Here is a 22,225-nt window from a genome sequence, read left to right on the forward strand (position 1 = left end):
GGTGAATTCAAGAAAGCGTTTGTTACTTACATTTTTTTCATAATTTCTTGAATGAAATTTCTGTATTGTTTATCCAAGAAGTGAATTTAAGAAAGAGTTTGTTACTTACTTACAATTTATTCATAATTTCTTGAATGAAACTTCTGTATTGTGTATCCAAGAAGTCAATTCAAGAAAGAGTTTGTCACTTACTTACAAAATTTTTTCATACTTTCTTGAATGAAATTTCTGTATTGTGTATTCAAGAGGCGAATTCAAGAAAGCGTTTGTTACTTACATTTTTTAATAATTTCTTGAATGAAATTTCTGTATTGTTTATCCAAGAAGTGAATTCAAGAAAGAGTTTGTTACTTACAAAATATTTTCATAATTTCTTGAATGAAATTTCTGTATTGTGTATTCAAGAGGCGAATTCAAGAAAGCGTTTGTTACTTGCATTTTTTCATAATTTCTTGAATGAAATTTCTGTATTGTTTATCCAAGAAGTGAATTCAAGAAAGAGTTTGTTACTTACTTACAAAATTTTTTCATAATTTCTTGAATGAAATTTCTCTATTGTGTATTCAAGAGGCGAATTCGAGAAAGCGTTTGTTACTTACATTTTTTTCATAATTTCTTGAATGAAATTTCTGTATTGTTTATCCAAGAAGTGAATTCAAGAAAGAGTTTGTTACTTACTTTAAATTTTTCATAATTTCTTGAATGAAATTTCTGTATTGTGTTTTCAAGAGGCGGATTCAAGAAAGAGTTTGTTATTTACTTACAATTTTTAATAATTTCTTCAATGGAATGTTTGAATTGTGTATCCAAGAGGTGAATTTAAGAAAGAGTTTGTTACTTACTAACAATTTGTTCATAATTTCTTGAATTAAATTTCTGTATTGTTTATCCAAGATGTAAATTCAAGAGAGAGTTTGTTGCTTACTTACAATTTTTTCATAATTTCCTGAATGAAATGTCTGTATTGTGTATCCAAGAGAAGAATTCAAGGAAAAGTTTGTTACTTACTTACAATTTTATCGTAATTTCTTCAATAAAATTTCTGTGTTATGTATTCAAGGGGTGAATTCAAGAAAGAGTTTATTACGTACAATCTTTTCATATTTTCTTGAATAAATTTCTGTATTTTATATCCATGAGGCGAATTAAAGAAAGAATTTGTTACTTACTGACAATTTTTTCATAATTTCTTGAATAAAATATTTGTATTGTGTATCCAAGAGGTAAATTCAAGAAATAGTTTGTTACTTACTTATAATTTTTTCATAATTTCTTCAACGAAATGTCTGAATTGTGTATCCAAGAGATGAATTTAAGAAAGAATTCGTTACGTACTAACAATTTTTTCATAATTTCTTGAATAAAATTTCTGTCTTGTGTAGCCTATTCAAGAGGTGAATTCAAGAAAGAGTTTGTTGCTTACAATTTTTTCATAATTTCTTGAATTATATTTCTGTATTGTGTTTTCAAGAGTCGAATTCAAGAAAGAGTTTGTTACTTACTTACAATTTTTTCATAATTTCTTCAATGAAATGTTTGAATTCTGTATCCAAAAGGTGAATTTAAGAAAGAGTTTATTACTTACTAACAATTTTTTCATAATTTCTTAAATTAAATTTCTGTATTGTGTATCCAAGATGTGAATTCAAGAGAGAGTTTGTTGCTTACTTACAATTTTTTCATAATTTCTTGAATGAAATTTCTGTATTTTGTATCCAAGAGGCGAATTAAAGAAAGAGTTTGTTACTTACTATAATTCTTTAATAATTTCTTGAATAAAATTTCTGTATTGTGTATCCAAGAAGTCAATTCAAGAAAGAGTTTGTTACTTACTTACAATTTTTTCATAATTTCTTGAATGAAACTTCTGTATTGTGTATCCAAGAAGTTAATTCAAGAAAGAGTTTGTTTCTTACTTATAAAATTTTTTCATAATTTCTTGAATGAAATTTCTGTATTGTGTATTCAAGAGGCAAATTCAAGAAAGCGTTTGTTACTTACATTTTTTTCATAATTTCTTGAATGAAATTTCTGTATTGTTTATCCAAGAAGTGAATTCAAGAAAGAGTTTGTTTCTTACTTTCAATTTTTTCATAATCTCTTGAATGAAAAGTCTGGATTTTGTGTCTTGTTTTCATTTCATTAAATATTTTTGTCCTCATCCTTCCAGATTCTCTTCATGATTTTCATAGTCCACATATTCTAAATTGGATGCATTAGACTCATTAGAATTGGTGACATCATGATAACGGCCTTTACAGATGCTACAATCGCAGAAAAAATATATTTTTATTTCATTATTTTCATTCATTATTGCTTAGTTTGAAACTTTTAGAGCGATTGCTTCTGGTAACAGACTCACTGAAATACTTTAATGTAAGGACGTTGGGTTCTCCTGACATATGGATAAAACTCTGAACATTCGAATTTTAAATGTCTTTGACGTTTTGAAAAAAAATGCAGTTCTACATAGGTATATCAGTTCTACCTAAGTATTCAGGTATTCCTAGAGTAAGATTTCACTTATGAACTAGAACTATTCTAAAGAATAAAGACGGGATAAGCTTCAAGACATTTATTGCTTAAACATATTAAAAAAGATTTGTTTGAAAAAATGCATATATTTACATAAAAATAATGCTTAATGTTCACTGTTAAACATCCACAAACGAGGATCCCCGGATATAGAATATTTTTTACCTAGTATATTGAAAACCATTTATATAGCACTGATAAGAGTTATTGTAGAAATTTACTTCTTGTATATAAAAGAGAGTTATGCTCCGCTAGAGCATTGAAATCTTTCTCTTTCTTTGTTTTTATTTCCTTTCATTTTACCAATATGGTAGTTTCAATTAACAGTTTATTTTTTAGGAAAAAAACTAGTAATTTTAAGAAATCTTATCCTATGATTATTGTATGCATCGTAATAATATTCTTCATTTATATGTACAAACGATATTCTTTTAGACCTAGGAAAGAAATTTCCAATACCAAACGAAGATGCTTCGTGCCAAAATGTTACAGATTCTATTTTGACATACGGACCCCACTCTTCAGTCATAGATCGCATGACAGGTTTCAAAACTGAACTTGATAATGCACTGCAACAGCCGGATGCTTTTTCTGAGAAATCTGTAATGACTAGACCAAGTGTTGGCGGTAAGATAGGCCTTATTCTAATTATAAGTGTAATATTGATAATACATTTTACTAATCGGTTGCATCGTACGACTAAGATTCAGGTTACCATCCGCATAAGCGCAAGGTTTTGAATTAAATGAGGACAACCCTTCTTTGGATGCAGGTTCCTATGGGACTACTGACACTTCAAGATTAATCCTACTTTTTAGACTGTTTTTGTGATTGATCGAGTTTAAACGGTTAAATGCATTTTCAGTGATGAAGCTAAGATGGTTTTCAGTTTCATCTAATACAAGTCTTTTAATGGCATCTAATATAACAAACGGGTCTCATTAAGGTTTAGAGAGACAATTTTGACCTGGTGGGTAGGGCTTTGCCATCTCAGAATAGCTATAGACAATCATCTTTTGGTGTAGGGCAACGGCTTTCAGGGAATTTCTTTTTGTTTGTTATACCCAACTGCGGTTAATCACAATCTTCCCAGAACTGGAACCATTATGTTGCTAGTTTTGGTGACACGGGAAGAACAGTTTGGCTCTTGGCGAAACGGAGGCCTTGGCAGGTCTCAGCTGAATAAAAATTTAGACTAAGATATGGTTCAGATTCATCTTTAGAAAAGTTTTCTGTAATCTGCAAAAGGTGGAAAGGGTTTTGCATTCGATTTAGAATAGAGAGAAGCCGTAAACAGAGGATATAGAAACTTTTTTGTTGATTTTTGACAACTCAAAAAAGTGACGGTGCTCGAGGGGTTTTTTGTATTATCAATACATTCCAAAATCTCCAGAACTTATAGTGCATTAAAACGTCATAAGGAGCTATCTAAGAGCTTATTTGAAAGCTATGGCTTACATCTACGGGCTTCGCATAAATTCGTCTTTACAGCTCTTCATAAAGTTGCAAATGAAACCAGAAATGGAACTTTTTGTGTTATGTACTAAGTGGATATGTTTGGAAGTGTTAGTCCAACGTTCATCAATTGAGGAAAATTTCCTGTGCTTCGTTGCAAATATGTAAAAATAAGACCATTTTTTCAACGCATTAAAGAGTGAGATAATAAGTATGTATTTTCGAAGACCAAACTGCCTTTCCATGGCGTACAAATAGCAGTTCAGTGTGGAAAATCCTTTTATTTGACAGTAAAATAAAAAAAAGATTTCTGATTATTTTGGTTTTATTTATTTATTTATTTTATTTGTTTATTTAATACTATAAAATCTAACTATAATGTAACAATATACAAAAAAAAACGAAAGAGTTAAACCAAAAAGAAAAACAAATCTAGTGGGAATTGCAGCCCCAAAAACTGAGCATATAGGGGGCTTAATCAACACAGCAACATTACAAATACGAAAAAAACACCTAGTATAAAATAGATCTATACATCAATACATAATAAAAAAGTGGCAAAAACTTACTGACAAAAAAAATACGGGCAAAGATCAAAATGGGGAAATTTTATTTCAGTTTAAAAAACCTACAAGCAGATTTAAATAACATGGGAAAAGACTTCTCACATGAAATGTTAGAGGGAATAAAATTCCATAACTTAGTAGCTAGATAAACTAGGGAACGCTGGGAAAAATCAATTCGAAACGGTGGAAGTTCAATGGATAGATGGGACATACGAATGGAAAGTGAAACTTTCAAAGAAGGAGCTTTTTTGAAAAAATTACACAGGCTTGTAGGAAGGGAACAATGTAAAAATTTATAAGCTAGGAGGAGACATTTATTTTTTTACCAGGGAATCAAAATTTTTTAATACCAGTATCGTTATACAAATCAAAAGAGGGGTTTGGAAGGCCAAACACAGCTTTCACAGCTGTATTCTGAAGGCGTCTTATAGGAGTTAGTAGAGAAGAACATGCCACACCCCAAACGGAACAACAATAAGAAAGTCGTGAATTTAAAAACGTATAATACAGTGAGACCATTACCCCAGTTGAAAGAAAGGATTGAACACTGTGGAGGACACCAACCTGGCTAAAAAGAATACCCTGGATATAGGAGAGATGATGCTTATAAGAAAGATTAGTATCCAATAGCACACCAAAAATTTTAATTACCTGAGGCTGTGGAATAAGGACATTATTAAAACAGAAATTATCAAAACAAGGAAAATCAACCAGGGAGCGATCACCCGCGATAAACATTTATGTACTACTTTTAGACGCATTAACAACCATTTTGTTTGCGAGTCACCACGAGCTAACTTTATGGATAACGCTCTGCTAATGATGTTACGCTTACCTCATTTTCAGCACAAATAAAAATGTTTCTGTCATTGGCAAAGACCGTGAATCGCTCTTTCTCCGACATACCAGTTTCTACGAGGCCGTTGATGAAGATAAGAAACAATAGCTGACCCAGAATCGAACCCTTGGGAACTCCACTGTTTATAGGCAGACTGTGCGATTTAATGCCATCGATCTCTGAAAACAATTTAAAAAATAGGATTCAACCACTGGAGGGTTTATTCCATAACTTTCTAATTTCTGCAAAAGCAACGGATGATTGACCATGTCGAAAGTTTTGGAGAAGTAAAAAGAAGAAACTGATTACCTTTAGTCCAAATTCAAGATTCCGTCTTATGAATTTAGTTGCATCAATTAGTGCGTACTCCGTAGAGAATCCAGCTCTAGATCTGAACTAAGATTCTGTCAATACGAGGCTAACATCCTCACACATAACTGCCTGAAAAAAAACTTACAAGTCTGTCATACATCAACTTTTCAAGAATTTTTGAGAACACAGTCAGTAGAGAAGTAGGCCTATAATTTCACATCTGAATTGGGTCATCCTTCTTGTGGAGAGGCACTACTCTCACTATTTTATAAGCTTCTGGAACACAACCAGAAGATTTTAACAATGTGCATGTACATAGTATCTTTTGATTAAGTTGAAAATATGCGACAGTGGCAGAGAGATTGTTTCTCGTTTTATCTCACTGAGTTGGGAATAATGTAGAAGGAAGTAGACGATTAGATGTTAGAGTCAAAAGACAAATCTATTCCTTTATTTCCTCCAAGCTGTAGCAAGTTAAAATTAAATTCACTCAAAAGGCATGTTTTTTTTTTATCAGAAGCTATATCAAGCTGAACGAGAAAATGGGCAAGGGATGAAGAAAAAAGATCTGAAGGGTAAGAAGGGGTTTTATAAAACAAACCAACAAACTTGAATTCTATAACAACATCTAATAATTCAATAACAACAGAGTAAATGGTACGACTATATACAAATTGCGAAAAACGAAACGGTCTTTTCACGTATTCCAGATGACTGAAATGATAGAAAATAATAGTTAAACATTTTGACACCAGAACATTTTGTAACCTTTCTAGGTACGTGTATTGCTTCGTATCCCTATAGGTAGAAATTAGAAGTTTTCTCCACATCACTCAACCATGTCTCAGACAGTCCAATTACATAGCAAGGACACTGCTGGGAATCCCCTAATTAAACAGATAGACTATCCCATTTAGACTTCAATTCCTGAATGTTCAGAGAAACACATTGAGGGAGTCCTTTGTAGACAGTTATGGTGCAATCTTTGTAACATATTCATCAACTTCATAATAAGTACAGGAAGACAGTGGAAGGTTTTTCAAAACTTCATCAGACCTTTCATTTTCTGGAGAAGGGTCCTCAAAATCACCTTTACTTGACCAAACTTTACGCAAGCCAAGCCTTGACTTGGCATGTGAATGAAGCTGTAGGTGTGGTTTTTATAAGCGTCTCAGAAAATAATATCCCAGATCCTTTCAAATTCTTCTTTTGTCTGAGAAGCAGTCGACGAACTCGTAAATTGCAAAATTCTACAACTATTTGTCTGGGTTTGGCAGATTTTTTGCCAATCCTTGTGGTTGATGCAAGATCAGACTGGGTAATTTCAGACTGGTATGCCAGGAAATTTCACAGCATATAGTGACTGGAATTGACTTTCAGTATTCTCAATTTTGGCATCTTCTTTGACCCCAAAGACAATAATTTGGTTGCTTAAAGCCTGCTGTTCATAACGATCATTTAATCTTGCCAGGTTAGACTGGATAGGCCTGAAAGAGCTTTCAAGGTCTTTCATGTATGACTCTGAGTAGCCAATGAAGATTCAATAGAAAATGGGTGTTTTTTTATAACTTTCAAGGGTTTTATTCACTACATTACTAAGATCTAGATTGAGGCCAGCATCCAATTGATTGCATCCAGCTTTTCTGAAGGAGACAGTGGCATCATGTTGCATAAATGCATATTCATCTGTCATTTTAATCACTGCCTCTTCTACCTGGGTAGAGACTATGGCCAATATGAGGTCATCAAGTAACCTTTTTTACTTAAGATTTAAGGTTGCCAGTTTGTAGTGAATCTGCTAGCATTTCTATGCTTGATAACATTTATTGTGATTTGTGAGTATGATTAGTTGCTCTGGAACAGATTCTGATCCAGAGAATTGGAGTGAGCTGTCCGACCTTAGTTGAGTTTACTTTTCATTTCTCACCCGATGTAAAAAACAAAAACAAAAACCAGTACAGGGTAAGCAGTGGTATAAGACAGGATAGCAAATTTGCAAGCTAGCAGCAAATCGCAAACATACAGCAAAGCAGGGGTTTTGCAATTTGAGGGAATGTAAAGAAGTCTATACTAAACATCAAGCAGCAGCATTGGCATTAACCCAAAGATGATTATTATAGGAGACTTACAAGTTAAAATTGATATAAGGTCTCACCTGATGAGTCCCCTCTTACACACCAGGTTTGGGGCTGCTAAGCTTGCCTGCCTTTGCCCACTGGTTAGAAGGCAGAACCAGCACTCCAGGCAGCTTAAAGTGTTGTTGGTTATGCCAGAAAACCTCAAATATATCCAAAAAAAATTACCCACGTCTTTTAAAATTTCAAATTTCTCGTCGGAAACCACGGATTTCAATGCGAATATTTATTAATATAGTTCACGTATTCTATGAACTATAATTTCACATTTCAAATTTCATGTATACAGTGGCCGTCATCAGCAGATTAATCAGCATAATATCGGCTGATCACAGTCACTATATTTGTGACCGAAATGTCCAGAGATACCGGTCTTAGACTCTGTCATTTGGATACTGCTTGGATACTTGCCAGTATGTCTGTATTTAATGAAATTCTAAATGAAAACATAAATCCCACCTGAGAGCGGATTTTATAGCTAAAGAAATATGTCGTCAGTCAGCCAGAAAACTTTTGATGATGCAATGAAGGCACTGGGAAAGAAACTGGATCTCATAATTAACCAACAAAAAGAGTTTGCTGTTACACTGTCCTCGATTTCGGATGAGGTTCAGACTTTGAAAAATGAATTGAAGTCTCGTGATGTGAAGATTGCTAGTCTAGAAAGCCAGATTGAGGAGCAAAAGTCAAAGTTTGATACAATCGAAACGAAACTGCTGGAAATCGAAGTTAAAGACCGAAAACTCAACTTAATCATCTTCGGATTACCGAAAGAGAAAAACCAACAGTCAGTTCTCACAAATGTGTCTACGTTACTGACATCAAAAATGGAAATCACGTATAAAATCCGATTATCACAGTGCTACCGAGTGCCTCAGAAATCAAATGTGTCTAGCCGTAAGCCGTACACCCCTTCAGTTTTTGTAACAGTGTCGACAGAAAAAGATATTCTATCAATCTTCAGTTCAATATCAAAGCTGAAAGGAACTGGGGTCCGGATTTGCACGGACTTGCCACCCAAATTAAACTCTTATTAGAAACGAGTTACTGACTAAGGGTAAGGAAATGCGTGAGAATGGATCCGCTCAACTCACACGAGTGAAACAAAAAGGGGCTAAACTCTGGCTAGAGTATAAATCGGATTCTGATTCGCAGTGGGCAAAAGCATAAGAAATATTAAAGGCGACTAGTGTATGATGTTAGATCAATCCCACTCTAGATTGATAATTGTTTCGATTTTGTGTTTGAGATATGTTGATTTTTTATGTTGATGTGTTATTTAGGCTAGCTCGGTTCAAGTTTATTTTGATTATTTCTTCCCCAGTTATTTCTGTTCTACTTATACCTTCTCAACTTGGGTCTTCTCGAAGGATGATAAGCATAGTAGGTTTTCATGACTCGGCAGTGGTACGGGCTCCTTATCACGCGGGCTTACTGGCGCGGGGTGGGATCTTTCGAATATTACTTAGTTGACTTTAAGGTTTGCGGGTGCGGGGGGGACCAATAGACTGGTGGCTTTGGAGGGAAAACCCCTTAACCTATCTTTACTTTCTGAAACTTTTAATGTATTCGGTCAAAGAGAAAACACTTTTTCTAAAATAAAACCGTCATCGTACGTTTCTCCTGATGAAATAAACAGACTTGAAGATAATTCATTGCGAATGGGGTTTGTGAATGTACAAGGACTCATGAGTTCTATTGATGAACTAACAAATTTATTGCCAGCAAATCAAATTGACATTTTGGGGATTTGTGAAACATTTATTAATGATAAGACATATTATAATGTGAAAATCCCGGGATATAAATTCGTTGATAAGAATCGTCTAGTTCATGAAAAAGGTGGTCTTGGGTTATTTTTGAATGATGGAGTGCAGTTTGAGCGACTGCCAGAACTGGAAAAATATAATGTTGAAAAAGTGTGTGAAATACTGGCGGTTGAATGTCGGCTTGGGACTAAAAAAATTCAAGTTTGTGTTGTGTATAAGCCCCCGTCGGCCCCAATACCGCTTTTTTTGCAATTTCTGGAGTCTTTACTAGCATCTTTGGATGATAAGGATGTTGTGGTTATGGGGGATTTTAATATAAATCTACTAGAATTTAATGAAAATACCCACACAACAGAATTTATTACATTAATGTCATCGAATTCCCTAATTCCTTCGTGCACAATTCCAACGCGTGTTGCATCGATTAGTGCAACTCTCATTGACAACATAGTTTTAACAACACCAGCCACGTCTTCAAAGGTTGTTCTGACGGATTTCTCTGATCATTTTTTTTTTTAATTTCTGATGTGAGATACCAAATTCATAAGATAAAATCACCAGAAACAGCAACCCTGATTATTAATAAAAAAAGTCTAGTATTTTTAAAGGATAAACTGAATTTAACTGATTGGTATCCTGTATTTGATGATGATGAAATAAACTCTGCGATGTATTATTTTTTAGAGGGATTTCATGCTGCACTTGATGAGTCGTGCCCAAGAGTAAAAACAAGAAAACGGAAATATAATCAACCCATCCAACCATGGATATCGCCAGCCCTTTTGACGTCAATAAAACATAAAAACAATCTCTATAAAACTTTAATATCTTTCGAAAGTGAAGAAAATAGAAGAACCTTCAAAAATTATAAAAACCTACTTTCAAAAATAATACGTAATGCTAAAATTAAATTTTATTTCGATTCTTTTAATGAAGTAAGTCCCCAAATAAAACTTGGGAACTAATCAACTCGTGTTTAAATCGATCGCGGACGTCTTCTTCACCATCAAACATACGGGATACCCATGGTAATACAATTGAAAGGGAACTAGAAATGGCAAATTACATAAATTTTCATTTCGTGTCAATCGGGCAGTCAATAGTTAATAAGCTCCAACATAATATGTCCCATGGGCAATGTAATTATCCTACGTACCTAGGAAGTCCTTCTGAGAATTCTATGTTTTTAACTCCGGTAACACAAGAAGAGCTTGCTAAGGTTGTTAAGCTTTTAAATAATGGAAATTCCCTGGGGATTGATGAGTCGTCGACCAATATTGTTAAAGCCATTTTTCCTAGTATTAATAAAGTTATGTGTCATTTAATAAATCTGTCATTTAGATCTGGAACTTTTCCGGATTCTTTTAAAAAAGCGAAAGTGTTACCACTATATAAAAGTGGTGACTGGACTAATTGCTCAAATTATAGACCCATTTCTATTCTTTCGGGTTTTTCTAAAGTAATGGAGCGATGTTTTTATAATCGAATGTATAATTTTCTCTGTTCAAAAGATTATTTTTCAAAAACTCAATATGGATTTAGAAAAGAACATAGTATGCAGGATGCTATATTAACTATGGTACAATTTATTCACGAGTGTCTGGACAAAAAATGGATCCCGGCAAGTATATTTTTGGACCTTGAGAAGGCCTTCGATTCGTTAAGCCATGAAATATTTTTGTATAAATTAAACCACGGTGGGATACGAGGACCAGCGCACGATTTTATCGCATCTTACCTAAGTCGTCGCTCCCAAGTGACTATGATCAACGACACAGTTTCGGATCCATGTCTGTTGTCAAATATTGGTGTCCCGCAAGGCTCAATCCTGGGACCACTGCTTTTTATAATATATATAAATGACCTTCCATCAGCGACAGAAAACCTTGGTCTGAATGTTCTTTTTGCAGATGATGCTGGATCATCACTTACTGGATATTCGGAAGAAGATTTCAATGAGAAGCTGCAAATCGTATTTTCACCACTTCTTGTATGGCTAAAAGCTAATCGTTTGTCACTTAATGCATCAAAAACCAAATTTATCATTTATAGTAGAATTGGGCAGAATGCTCAAGGAATTTCTACTATATTTGATCATGCTACAAATATTCAAATTCAAAGGGTAACGTCGTTCCGGTATCTGGGTATTATTATTGATGAAAATCTGTCATATAAAGAACATTGTAATATATTACTGGTTAATGTTGCTCAGGGGGTTGGTATGATGCGAAGGTTTCAGCATTTTTTTTCATATGAAATCCTACGTCTAATTTATTTTGCGTTGGTTCATTCCCATCTTACGTATTGTCCTCTGATATATTTGGCAGCATTCAGATGTCATGTGAAACCGATACAAATTCTTCAAAACCGGGCTCTTCTAATTTTAAAGAAATATTTACCATCACCGTCTTCGTATCCTAATAAGAGTAAAACTGAAACTCTATATCTTCTAACTAATATTTTGCCTGTTTCACAGATATTCACCCTCAATTCTTTTTTATTTAAGGTAAAATATGACCGGTCGGAACTACCTACATACTTTTGTTCGAATAATTTTTTCCCTGTGCAACATGCCCATTCTTATGAAACCCGACATAAATGGAATATTCAGCACCTAAAATTAAGCACAGAGAGATCACGGTTCTTACCATTATTTTCAATCACGGGTTCATGGTGTCTTCATCTACCATTTATTGATTGCAGTAAATCTCTTCCAAATATAAAAAAACAACTTCATTCTATCCTTAAAAATAATTTTAAGAATTTATAATATATTGAAAATCTGGGTACATTTGATATTATTGTTATGTTGGGTGTTTTGCCCTGTGAGATGCCGGTTATCGGTTACCCTTTTTCGCCCGTTGGTTTTTTTTTTTTTTTTTATTGTTATTTTCGGTTTATATTTTCCCGGTGTCGGTGGGTTTGTGGGGTGGGTGTCCGTCTATTGGTGAGTCATGGAATAAATCTTATTTATTATTTTGTTGTTAAACAGGTTTATTCCGATTAATGTACCGGGTTTTTGTCATTCGACCTTGTGTCTCCGGCGTTTACCCTGTATTTATGTCTATTTTGTACAGATATTTTAAAATTAAACCTTGAACCTTGATTAAACTGTTATTTGTACTTAAAGAAAATTAAGGAGCCATATTAAAACTTAGGACATGGAGAAATAAAGTTATGCTATAATTGTAACTTGAAACGACCAGAAATGACTAAATGAAATCCAAAACGAACGGAAATTAAAATAACTAACCATATCAAATGTATAGATAACAAGTGCTGAAACAGTTCACTGAATAAATCCTGAAACATGTAAAAATCAAAATGAATTATTATGTCAAACTCAAAACCAACTAAAATTGCTACAAACAGGAGTAAGCCCCTCCCTCCTACCCTTGAGGCTATTGCGTCATTTTCAAACTTACATATTCAGAAAAACCCTGAGAACTTTTCTTGGATAATGTTTTCATGTAGATACACACAGCAACTGCCGCAAATATTCACCACGTCTACCAAAAACAAAAATAGTCCCACCACTCCCTGAAACGATCTTTGAGCTAGCTTATACATTTTAAGTAGCTTATCTACTTAAAACCGTTAACCTAAAACTGCAATGGAAAAATTAGTGCAATGATTTTATTCGTAAATTTACTGATTCAATGACCATAGCTTATTGCCTGACCGTTAACCTAAAACTGCAATGGAAAAATTAGTGCAGTGATTTTATTCGTAAATTTACTGATTGAATGATCAGAGTCGCTTTCAAATTAATTGTAACCCAGTCTCCTTCCTCTCTATAGCACTAGGCTAGACACAACAGTGAGTTTATTTTTTGTTGACTTTTTAACTTGGCAGGATGAATAGACTGTTAATGAGAAATCAGTAAGAAAAGAAAAGAGTATTGTAAACCAAAAATCCAATAAATTGCTACACAGCATTTGGCTATATTCAGGCATGGGGGGAGGAGACTGGAACAGTTAAATTCAAAGTAACTCTAAAAAATAAATAAACGACAATTTTCTAAATGTGTTGAAACCAGTTTTTTTCATTCAGTTGTTTAGCTTTGTAGAGGACATAAACTGCGATCTTAACTTGGTCTTTTTTCATTAAAGCATTGAAAATTCGAAGCTACTTCGAGGAATTTTTCATATATCATTGTATCTAAACAATTGATCAAATTTTATTTATCCTGCATGCATTGATTTTTTTGTTCTCTGTCCATTTCAAAAATTTTACTTCCAAGTACAGTTTGATCGCCTGTTTTACAGTTTGGATGCAGATACTTCCTTTTGATTTAATTCAGCATTCCCTGGAGGTCTTGACTTAATACTGTTAATCGTTCCTGGAATGTTGCAGATAAATAATTTGTCAACCTGGATGCACACTGTCTCTTGATTTAATTAATTCTACCCAACATTCCTCAAAAAATTTAATTTAGTATCCTTGGCCGTCTGTGGGACATTGCAGATACTTTCTTATGACAAACGGGATGCACATAGTGTCTTTGAATTTAGATGATTATCCCCGTCAACATTTTGCTAAAGATTCAGCTTAATAATAATAGCCGTTGCTGAGATATTGCAGATGCGTCACATTGCCAACCTAGATGTGCATGGTTTCTTTTGATTTAGTTTGACATTCCCTGAAAGTTTCAGTTTAATACCCTTTGCTGCTCCCAAGATATTGTAGATGCACAAAAGTTACCAAAATGGCGCAGATACGCCCTTATGGTAACCTGGATACACATGGTGTCCTGATTTAGTCCAACATCCGCCTCAATATTCTCTGAAAGTTTCTACGTTATACGCTTGGGTGTTCTGAAATATTGTACAAATCCTTCCTTTCTATTAGAAAACATAAGTTTCGAAATTGCCAATTTGTATTATTTGTGGTCCTCTACGCTAGACAAAAAGTGTGGGTAACTTCATCCCTGGAGGCATTTTACGGGACTTTTCGACTATTTTGAACAAACTGGCTATCTCAAAATTTTGACCTGACGTCTTTTGGAAGTATGGAAGGGTGGGGTGACAAGGAACAAAGAGATGGGGGGGCTCTTGTCTTACAGTCACTTTTGACCTACGATTAGTTTCTCAACGTTATTATTCAAACTACAGATTATTTTTGCATTAATTACAGCGCTAATCTCCCGTTGTGTAGCAATTTTGTCACCGGAAGCATATTTGTTGGATCTTCCGACCACTTTAAACAAAATGGCTTGCTCAAAATCTTGGTCGAATATACATGGTGGGTACGGGTGTCGTTTAGAAAGAAAGGGCAAGAGATAGCGGTGTTTGCTTTGCGATCACATTTGACTCTTAAAAGGGATACTGGAACTTTTAATTTCCAGTCGAATGAGCCCCCTCCAAAGTCTCTACTGCCACCCCTTCCGTATGAAGTGGGTCCAGGAAAAAATATATTGCGTTGAAGTATAATTTCAGTGCTTCAATAAATTTAATCAGGCAACTGACTATAGACAACACTGGAGCGCTGCCTCTGATTGAATGTTTTAAAGGCTGTTTCTGTTGCTAAAAAAAAAAAAAAATGTCCCAGGAAGTGATACATCATATTCTAATTAATTATCATGCTTTACAATTTCAGAATTACAAGCTGATATATGCACATCTGTCAAAACACTTAATGTGAACTTATCTCCGGTATCCTTAGCTTTGGATTCTGAAATGCTTTGTCCTGTCTCGAATCCTCCAAACTGGGACAGCCAACCGCCAGTGAACGTTTTGCAAAGAACTCAAGGACATACTAAACAGGAATCTTTGGCTGTAATATCAACAACAAAAACTATTGAAAAAAAGCTGCATCTCAGACAAAGGAAGAAAAATGTCAGCTACGTTGACTTTTTCGATTCTGATATGGATGATATCAGTGATGAAGGTATGAAGTTGCTTTAAATATCTTGGTTGACATATTTGAGCAGGTAGATTCGGACACCTCAAAACCATAGTTTAACTCTTTTTTTCATCTGTTGAGAAAAAAAAGTTCTATTAATAGAAAATAGCTTGCATCAAAAACATCGAATTGAGTTGTCTTTGAAAATAGTATAAGTGAAGTAATACTGCTTAAACTGCTTTACATATACTAAGAGTGCCTGTAATGGCAGTTTCTGTTCTTACAAAATAGTATTTCATTACGATTTAAAAAGAAAATTCAAAACTTTAAAAAGAAGCCCAATCTAGTGTAATAAGATGTAAAGCTAAAACAAAGGCTTAAATTATTATTTATGAAGAAACTAAACATAAAACGAACGAAAATTATTATGATGAGCACAAACGTAAAATAAACATAAATTAACAAAAATAAGAAAGCCTCCCTTATATGCTACTGCTACTAAGAACTCAATGGAGCACCAAACCGCCTGAGGCTGACAGAGCTACGCACACTCCTATTCCAATCTATACAAAGCCTCCCTCTTTAAGCCCTCCCAAGAAGTTCCTATTCTCTTTAAATTTTTTCTTACGACATCTTCCCACCTCATTCTGAGACGACTTGCTTTTTCTTTGGACCTAGATAGTTGGTCGACAAGAATGATGCCATTCTTAATCTGCAGAATGTGTCCCAGCCATCTCAACCTTTCTCTGATTGTAGCTCTTGAAAGTGGAATTGGACCAGATTTTTCGTATAGTTTACTGTTTCAGGTATAGTCAGTCAGTTTGGTACTCAAAACAATCCGTTGGCTGTTTCTCTGAAAAACATCTAAGTCTAGCAGAGTTTTACTTCTTGAATGGATTCCGTGTTCTCCCGTGACCTTTGTTATGATCCTTAGGACGAAGTCAATCAAGATGATCCGTATAAATGGGGATACAACCAATCACCAACCTCATTTCCTACCTTAACCACAGCAATGTTATTCTCGTGCATAGCACTAATCACTGTAATGTATTTATCTTGTATCAAACGTCGCAATAGTTACCGAAACTCTAAAAAACGGAATTTTAATATCAATAGAGACATCAAAAGAATCGGACTTTTAAGCTGATTGATCCATCAAAAGTTACGAGCCTGAGAAAATTTGCATTATTTTCAAAAAAAGGGAAAAACACCCCCTAAAAGTCGTTCTTAATGGAAATCACACCATCAGATTCAGCGTATTAGAGAACCTTGTTGTAGAGGTTTCAAGCTCCCATCTGCAAAAATGTGGAATTTTGTATTTTTTGTCAGAATTTTGTATTTTTTGTCAGAAGAAAGATCAGGGATGCGTGTTTATTTGTCTTTTTTATCTTTTCCCCAGGGATGATCGTATCGACCCAGTGGTCCAAGAATTTCGCAAGAGGGCTCATTCGAACAAAAATTAAAAGTTCTAGTGCTTTTTTTTTATAATAAAAAAAAAACAAACAAAAAATTAAGAATAGAATCCCTTTTTACGAGAAAACTGCATTTTAGATGTCTTTTCATATTTTCAAAGATATTTGATTTCTTAGCAATTATAACCATATATGAAGTAATAATTGACAGTGACGTAAGATATAACACCGATTGTGCACTAAAAACCATATATGAAGTTATGAGTGACGTTACGTAAAAATTGAAAAATCAATTTTTATTTTATTTTAGTTTTAGTTCAGAATCGATAAAGTTATAAGCTGCAAAAACATTTATGGTATATGAGCAATAATTTTAATCTTGTAATTTAAACTGGAAAAATACCTGAAAATTTTTAAATTAATTTTAGTTTTTGTTTGGTTTTTGATACTTTTTAATACTGAAAATATTATTACAACAATTTCAAAACCTTAAAATAGAAAACCAAAAGTTAGAAGGTTAGTACAAATCGTTGTAAGAAATCGGACTTGTTGTAATAATCAAATATTTTTGAATAGTATTAACAAGAACAGCTTCAGAGGTCAGTTGATCAAAACCTAATCAAAGAACACTAAGCATTAGGCCCAGGGAGGTTTGATAAGACTTCAGTCCATCTATATCTGGGGCACACACCCAACGCCACGTCCACTACGCTAAGCTACTCACATCATTAAATGTGATTGAAATGTTGTATGATGTATTATAGGGAAAGTGATGTATTATAGCCCATAGTAATTATTAATCATATATTCGGATTATGTAAGTTTCATCAGTATCATGGCTCTAGAGATGGCTGAATCTAACAGTTCGTGGTAACAAACTGTATAGTAAGAGCGACTCGTCTCAATAGTAACCAAAACTCTAAAAAACGGAATTTTAATACCAAAAGATAATCAAAAGAATCGGTTTTTATGCTGATTTTAAATATTTAAGTTTCATCAAGATTAGTCTTACTCATCAAAAGTTACGAGCCTTGGAAATTTTGCCCTATTTTTGAAAAAAAGGAAAAACATCCCCTAAAAGCTATAGAATATCAATGAAAATCACACCATCAGTTTCAGGGTATCAGAGAACCTTATTGCAGAGGTTTCATGCTTCTATCTGCAAAAATGTGGAATTTGGTATTTTTTGCCAGAAGAAAGATCACCGATGTGTGTTTATTTGTTTGGTTTTCATTTTTCCCCAGGGGTGATCGTATCGACCCAGTCGTCCTAGAATGTCGTGAGAGGGCTCATTTGAACGGAAATTAAAAGTTCTGGTGCCTTGTTTAATCAAAACAAAACAAAATAAAAATAGAATCACTTTTTACAAAAACTGCATTGTAGAAGTCTTTTCATATTTTCAAAGATATTTCATTTTTTAGGCAATCACAACCATATATTAATTAACACGTGACGTAACATAATATCTAACACTGATTGTTTACTAATAACAATATATGGTGTAAGGATTGATATTACAGACAAATCGAAAAAATTAATTTTATTTTAGTTTTAGTTCAGAATCATATTACAATAATTTCAAAACCTTAAAATAGAAAACCGAAAATTTTGAAGCTTTGTAGAAATCGTTGTAAGAAAATTGACTTGCTGTAATAGTCAAATATTTTTGAATAGTATTACCAAGAGCAGCATCAGAGGTAGGTGTATCAAAACCTAACCCAAGAACACTAAGCCTTAGGCCCAGCGAGGTTTGATGTGGCTTCAATCTATCTATCTATGAAGCACACACCCAACGCCACTACCACTGTGCTAAGCTGCTCACTTTATTGAGTGTGATTAAATGTATGATGTATTATAGGAAAAGTGATGTATTATAGCTCATAGTAATTATTAATCATATATTGGGACTATGTATGTTTCATCGGCATCATGGCTCTAGAGATGTCTGAATCAAACAGATCGTGGTAACAAACTGTATAGTAACAGCGACTCGTGTCTATAGTAACCAAAACTCTAAAAAATGTAATTTTAATATCAATAGATAATCAAAAGAATCGGATTTTTATGCTGATTTTAAATATTTAAGTTTCATCCTCATCAATTGTTAGGAGCCTTGGAAAATTTGCCCTATTTTTTAAAAAAAGGGGAAAACTCCCCTTAAAACTTATAGAATCTTAATGAAAATCACACCATCAGTTTCAGCGTATCAGAGAACCTTACTGTAGAGGTTTGATGCTCCTATCTGCAAAAATGTGGAATTTGGTATTTTTTGCCAGAAGAAAGATCACGGATGCCTGTTTATTTGTTTGTTTTTTCTTTTCCCCAGGGATGATTGTATCGACCTAGTGTTCCTAGAAGGTCGCGAGAGGGCTTATTCAAACGGAAATTAAGTTCTAGTACTTTTTTTAGTCAAAAACAAAATTAAAAATAAAATCACTTTTTACAAAAAATAACTACTTTTAGATGTCTTCATATTTTCAAAGATATTTGATTTTTTAATCTATCATAACCATATATGAAGTAATAAGTGACGTGACGTGATATCTAACATCGATTGTGTACTAATAACCATATATGACGTAATGAGTGACGTTACGTAAAAATTGAAAAACGTAAAAATTTAGTTTTAGTTGAGAATCGATAAAGTTATAAACTGCAAAAACATGTATTGTATCTGAGCAATAATTTTAATCTTGTAATTTAAACTGGGAAAATGCCTAAAAATTAAAAATTTATTTTAGTTTTTGTTAGGTTTTTGATACTTGATATTACTGAAAATCTGATTGCAACAATTTCAAAACCTTTATTAGAAAAATAAAAATTTTGAAGCTTAGTAGAAATCGTTGTAAGAAACCGGACTTGCTGCAATAATAAATCTTTGAATAGTATTATCAAGAGCAGCTTCAAAAGTCGGTGAATCGAAACCTAACCCAAGAATACCAAGTCTTAGGCCCAGCGAGGTTTGATGACGCTTCAATCCATCCATCTCTGAGGCACACACCCAACGCCACTTCCACTACGCTAAGCTGCTCGCTTTAGTAAATTTGATTAAAATGTCATATGATGTATTATAGGAAAAGTTATGTATTATAGCCCGTAGTAATTATTAACCATATATTGGGACTATCTATGTTTCATCGGCATCATGGCTCTAGAGATGGCTGAATCAAAGAGTTCGTGGTAACGAACTGTGTAGTAAGAGCGACTCGTTTCAATACTAACCAAAACTCTAAAAAATGGAATTTTAATATCAATAGATAATCAAAAGAATAGGATTTTTATCCTGATTTTAAATATGTAAGTTTCATCCTCATCAAAAGTTACGAGCCAGGGAAAATTTGCCCTATTTTTGAAAAAAGGGGAAAACGCCCCCTAAAAGTCATAGAATCTTAATAAAAATCATACCATCAGTTCCAGCGTATCAGAGAACCTTACTGTAGATGTTTCATGCTTCTATCCGCAAAAATGTGGAATTCGATATTTTTTGCCAGAAGAAAGATCACGGATGCGTATTTATTCTTTTTTTTCCAGGGGTCATCGTTTCGGCCCAGTGGTCCTAAAATATCATTAGAGGGCTTATTCAAACGGAAATTTGAAGTTCTAGTGAATCTTTTAATCAAAAACCAAAAAATTTAAGCATAAAATTAATTTTTTACTGCATTTTTGATGTCTTTTCATACTGCAGTCTTTTCAAAGATATTAATTAAGAAAGACTTTCCGAAAAACAAGTTTTTTAAAGAAACAGTAAAGGCAATTTTAAACTTGAGCTCAGCAGATACAAATATCTGTTAAAATTCAAAGTCAAAACTGCCAGAAATTTCTATTAAAGAATAAATCAAACCCAAAACGAACAGAAATTAAATAAACAATCATAGCAAAAAACATACAACAAGTAATAATATAAATGAATAAATCTATCTTAAAGGGAGTAATGCTTAGATTGAATATTAAAATCAATCTTAAAACGAAAAAAAATATTTTGCTATTGAAGTATAAATAAAACTTAAAACGAACAGAAATTAAATAAACATTTAATGCAAACAAACATACAATAGATATTAATGTACTCCTACTAACTACTAACAACTCATTGCAGCACCAAGCCGCCTGAGATCAACACAGCTACGCACGCTCCTCCTCCGTCCCAATCTATTCAAAGCTTCCCTTTTTACACCCGCCCACGAAGTTTCCATTTCCTTTAAATCTTTCTTTATGACGTTCTCCCATCCCAGACACGGACGAACTGCTTTCCGTTTAGCCCTAGACGGTCCCGCTATCTTTACTAATAATGCTACCAAGGTAAGTGAAGCTGTCCACCTGATCAATCTTTTCATTACCCAACTTCACCTTTTAATCTTCACTTATTCCCAGCCTTAGTGACTTAGTCTTCTTAACATTAATTTACAACCCTATTCTAGCACCCTGAACTCGCAAAACTTCTAAGACTTCATTCATTTTGCTCATATTTTCATCTAGGATGCTTAAATCATCAGCATAATCTTAGTCCAGGAGACTTTTTCCTCCCCGTTGATTCCGTGATCTCACATTGCCTTTCCTGTGCTCCTTAAGACAAGTCCATCAAAATAATCCATGTAAAGGGGGATAGAAGACAACCCTGCTTAACTCCTTATTTAATACAAAACCAGCTGCTAACCTCATTTCCTACCTTAACCGCAGCAGTGTTATTCTTGGACATAGCACTAATCACTTTAATATATTTGTCTGGTATACCATACAAGGATAAAACCTTTACTAAAGCTCTTCTATCAACAGAATCAACGCTTGCAGAATGAATGCTAATCTATAAAACTGAGGACCAAAGGTGTTTGAAAACTCAGGCACTTCTTAATTATTCGCCTAAGAGTGAAAATTTGTTCGACACATCCTCTTCCTTTTCTAAAACCGCACTGTTCTTCCCTTAAGACTTTGTCTACGGCATCTCTCAGTCTAAAAAGTATCATATTACTAATTAATTTACTACCTACAGAGACCAGACTAATGCCTCGATAATTACTACGCTCACTTTTATCCCCTTTCTTATAAAGTGACTTAATTAAGGTTTTCCTAAAATCATTAGGTATTTCCCCTTTTTCAAAAATCATATTCATAATCTTCTGCAAATTATTTCCAACCTCAGAGCCACCATATTTAAGGAACTCATTTACCTCCCTATTAGCACCTGGAGCCTTATTATTTTTTAATCCTTTTAGTACTGTTGCTAGTTCCTCCTCACAAAACAAATCTTCCTTCACATCCAAGGTATCGCAAACTTTTTCATTTTCCTCTATATCTTTTCCTGCAACTCTATCTTGGTTAAGCAAATTCTCAAAATGTTCGGCCCGTCTCTCTTTAGTTTTTT

The 22,225-nt window shown here is 33.8% G+C and overlaps 1 protein-coding gene across 1 annotated transcript in view; it reads left to right on the plus strand.

Annotated features, from left to right (window-relative positions):
• Positions 1-22,225, plus strand: part of LOC148950894 (uncharacterized) — a 110,357-nt gene that overhangs the window by 67,400 nt on the left and 20,732 nt on the right. Inside the window, exons 4-5 of the mRNA XM_089090502.1 lie at positions 2,971-3,162; positions 15,209-15,499. Coding sequence (XP_088946628.1) covers positions 2,971-3,162; positions 15,209-15,499 — 483 coding nt within the window. The remainder of the gene's footprint in view (positions 1-2,970; positions 3,163-15,208; positions 15,500-22,225) is intronic.

The sequence above is a fragment of the Artemia sp. Qi Xiang Cuo genome, chromosome 6, assembly GCF_049724085.1.
Source record: "Artemia sp. Qi Xiang Cuo chromosome 6, ASM4972408v1, whole genome shotgun sequence".
NCBI lineage: Eukaryota > Metazoa > Arthropoda > Branchiopoda > Anostraca > Artemiidae > Artemia > Artemia sp. Qi Xiang Cuo.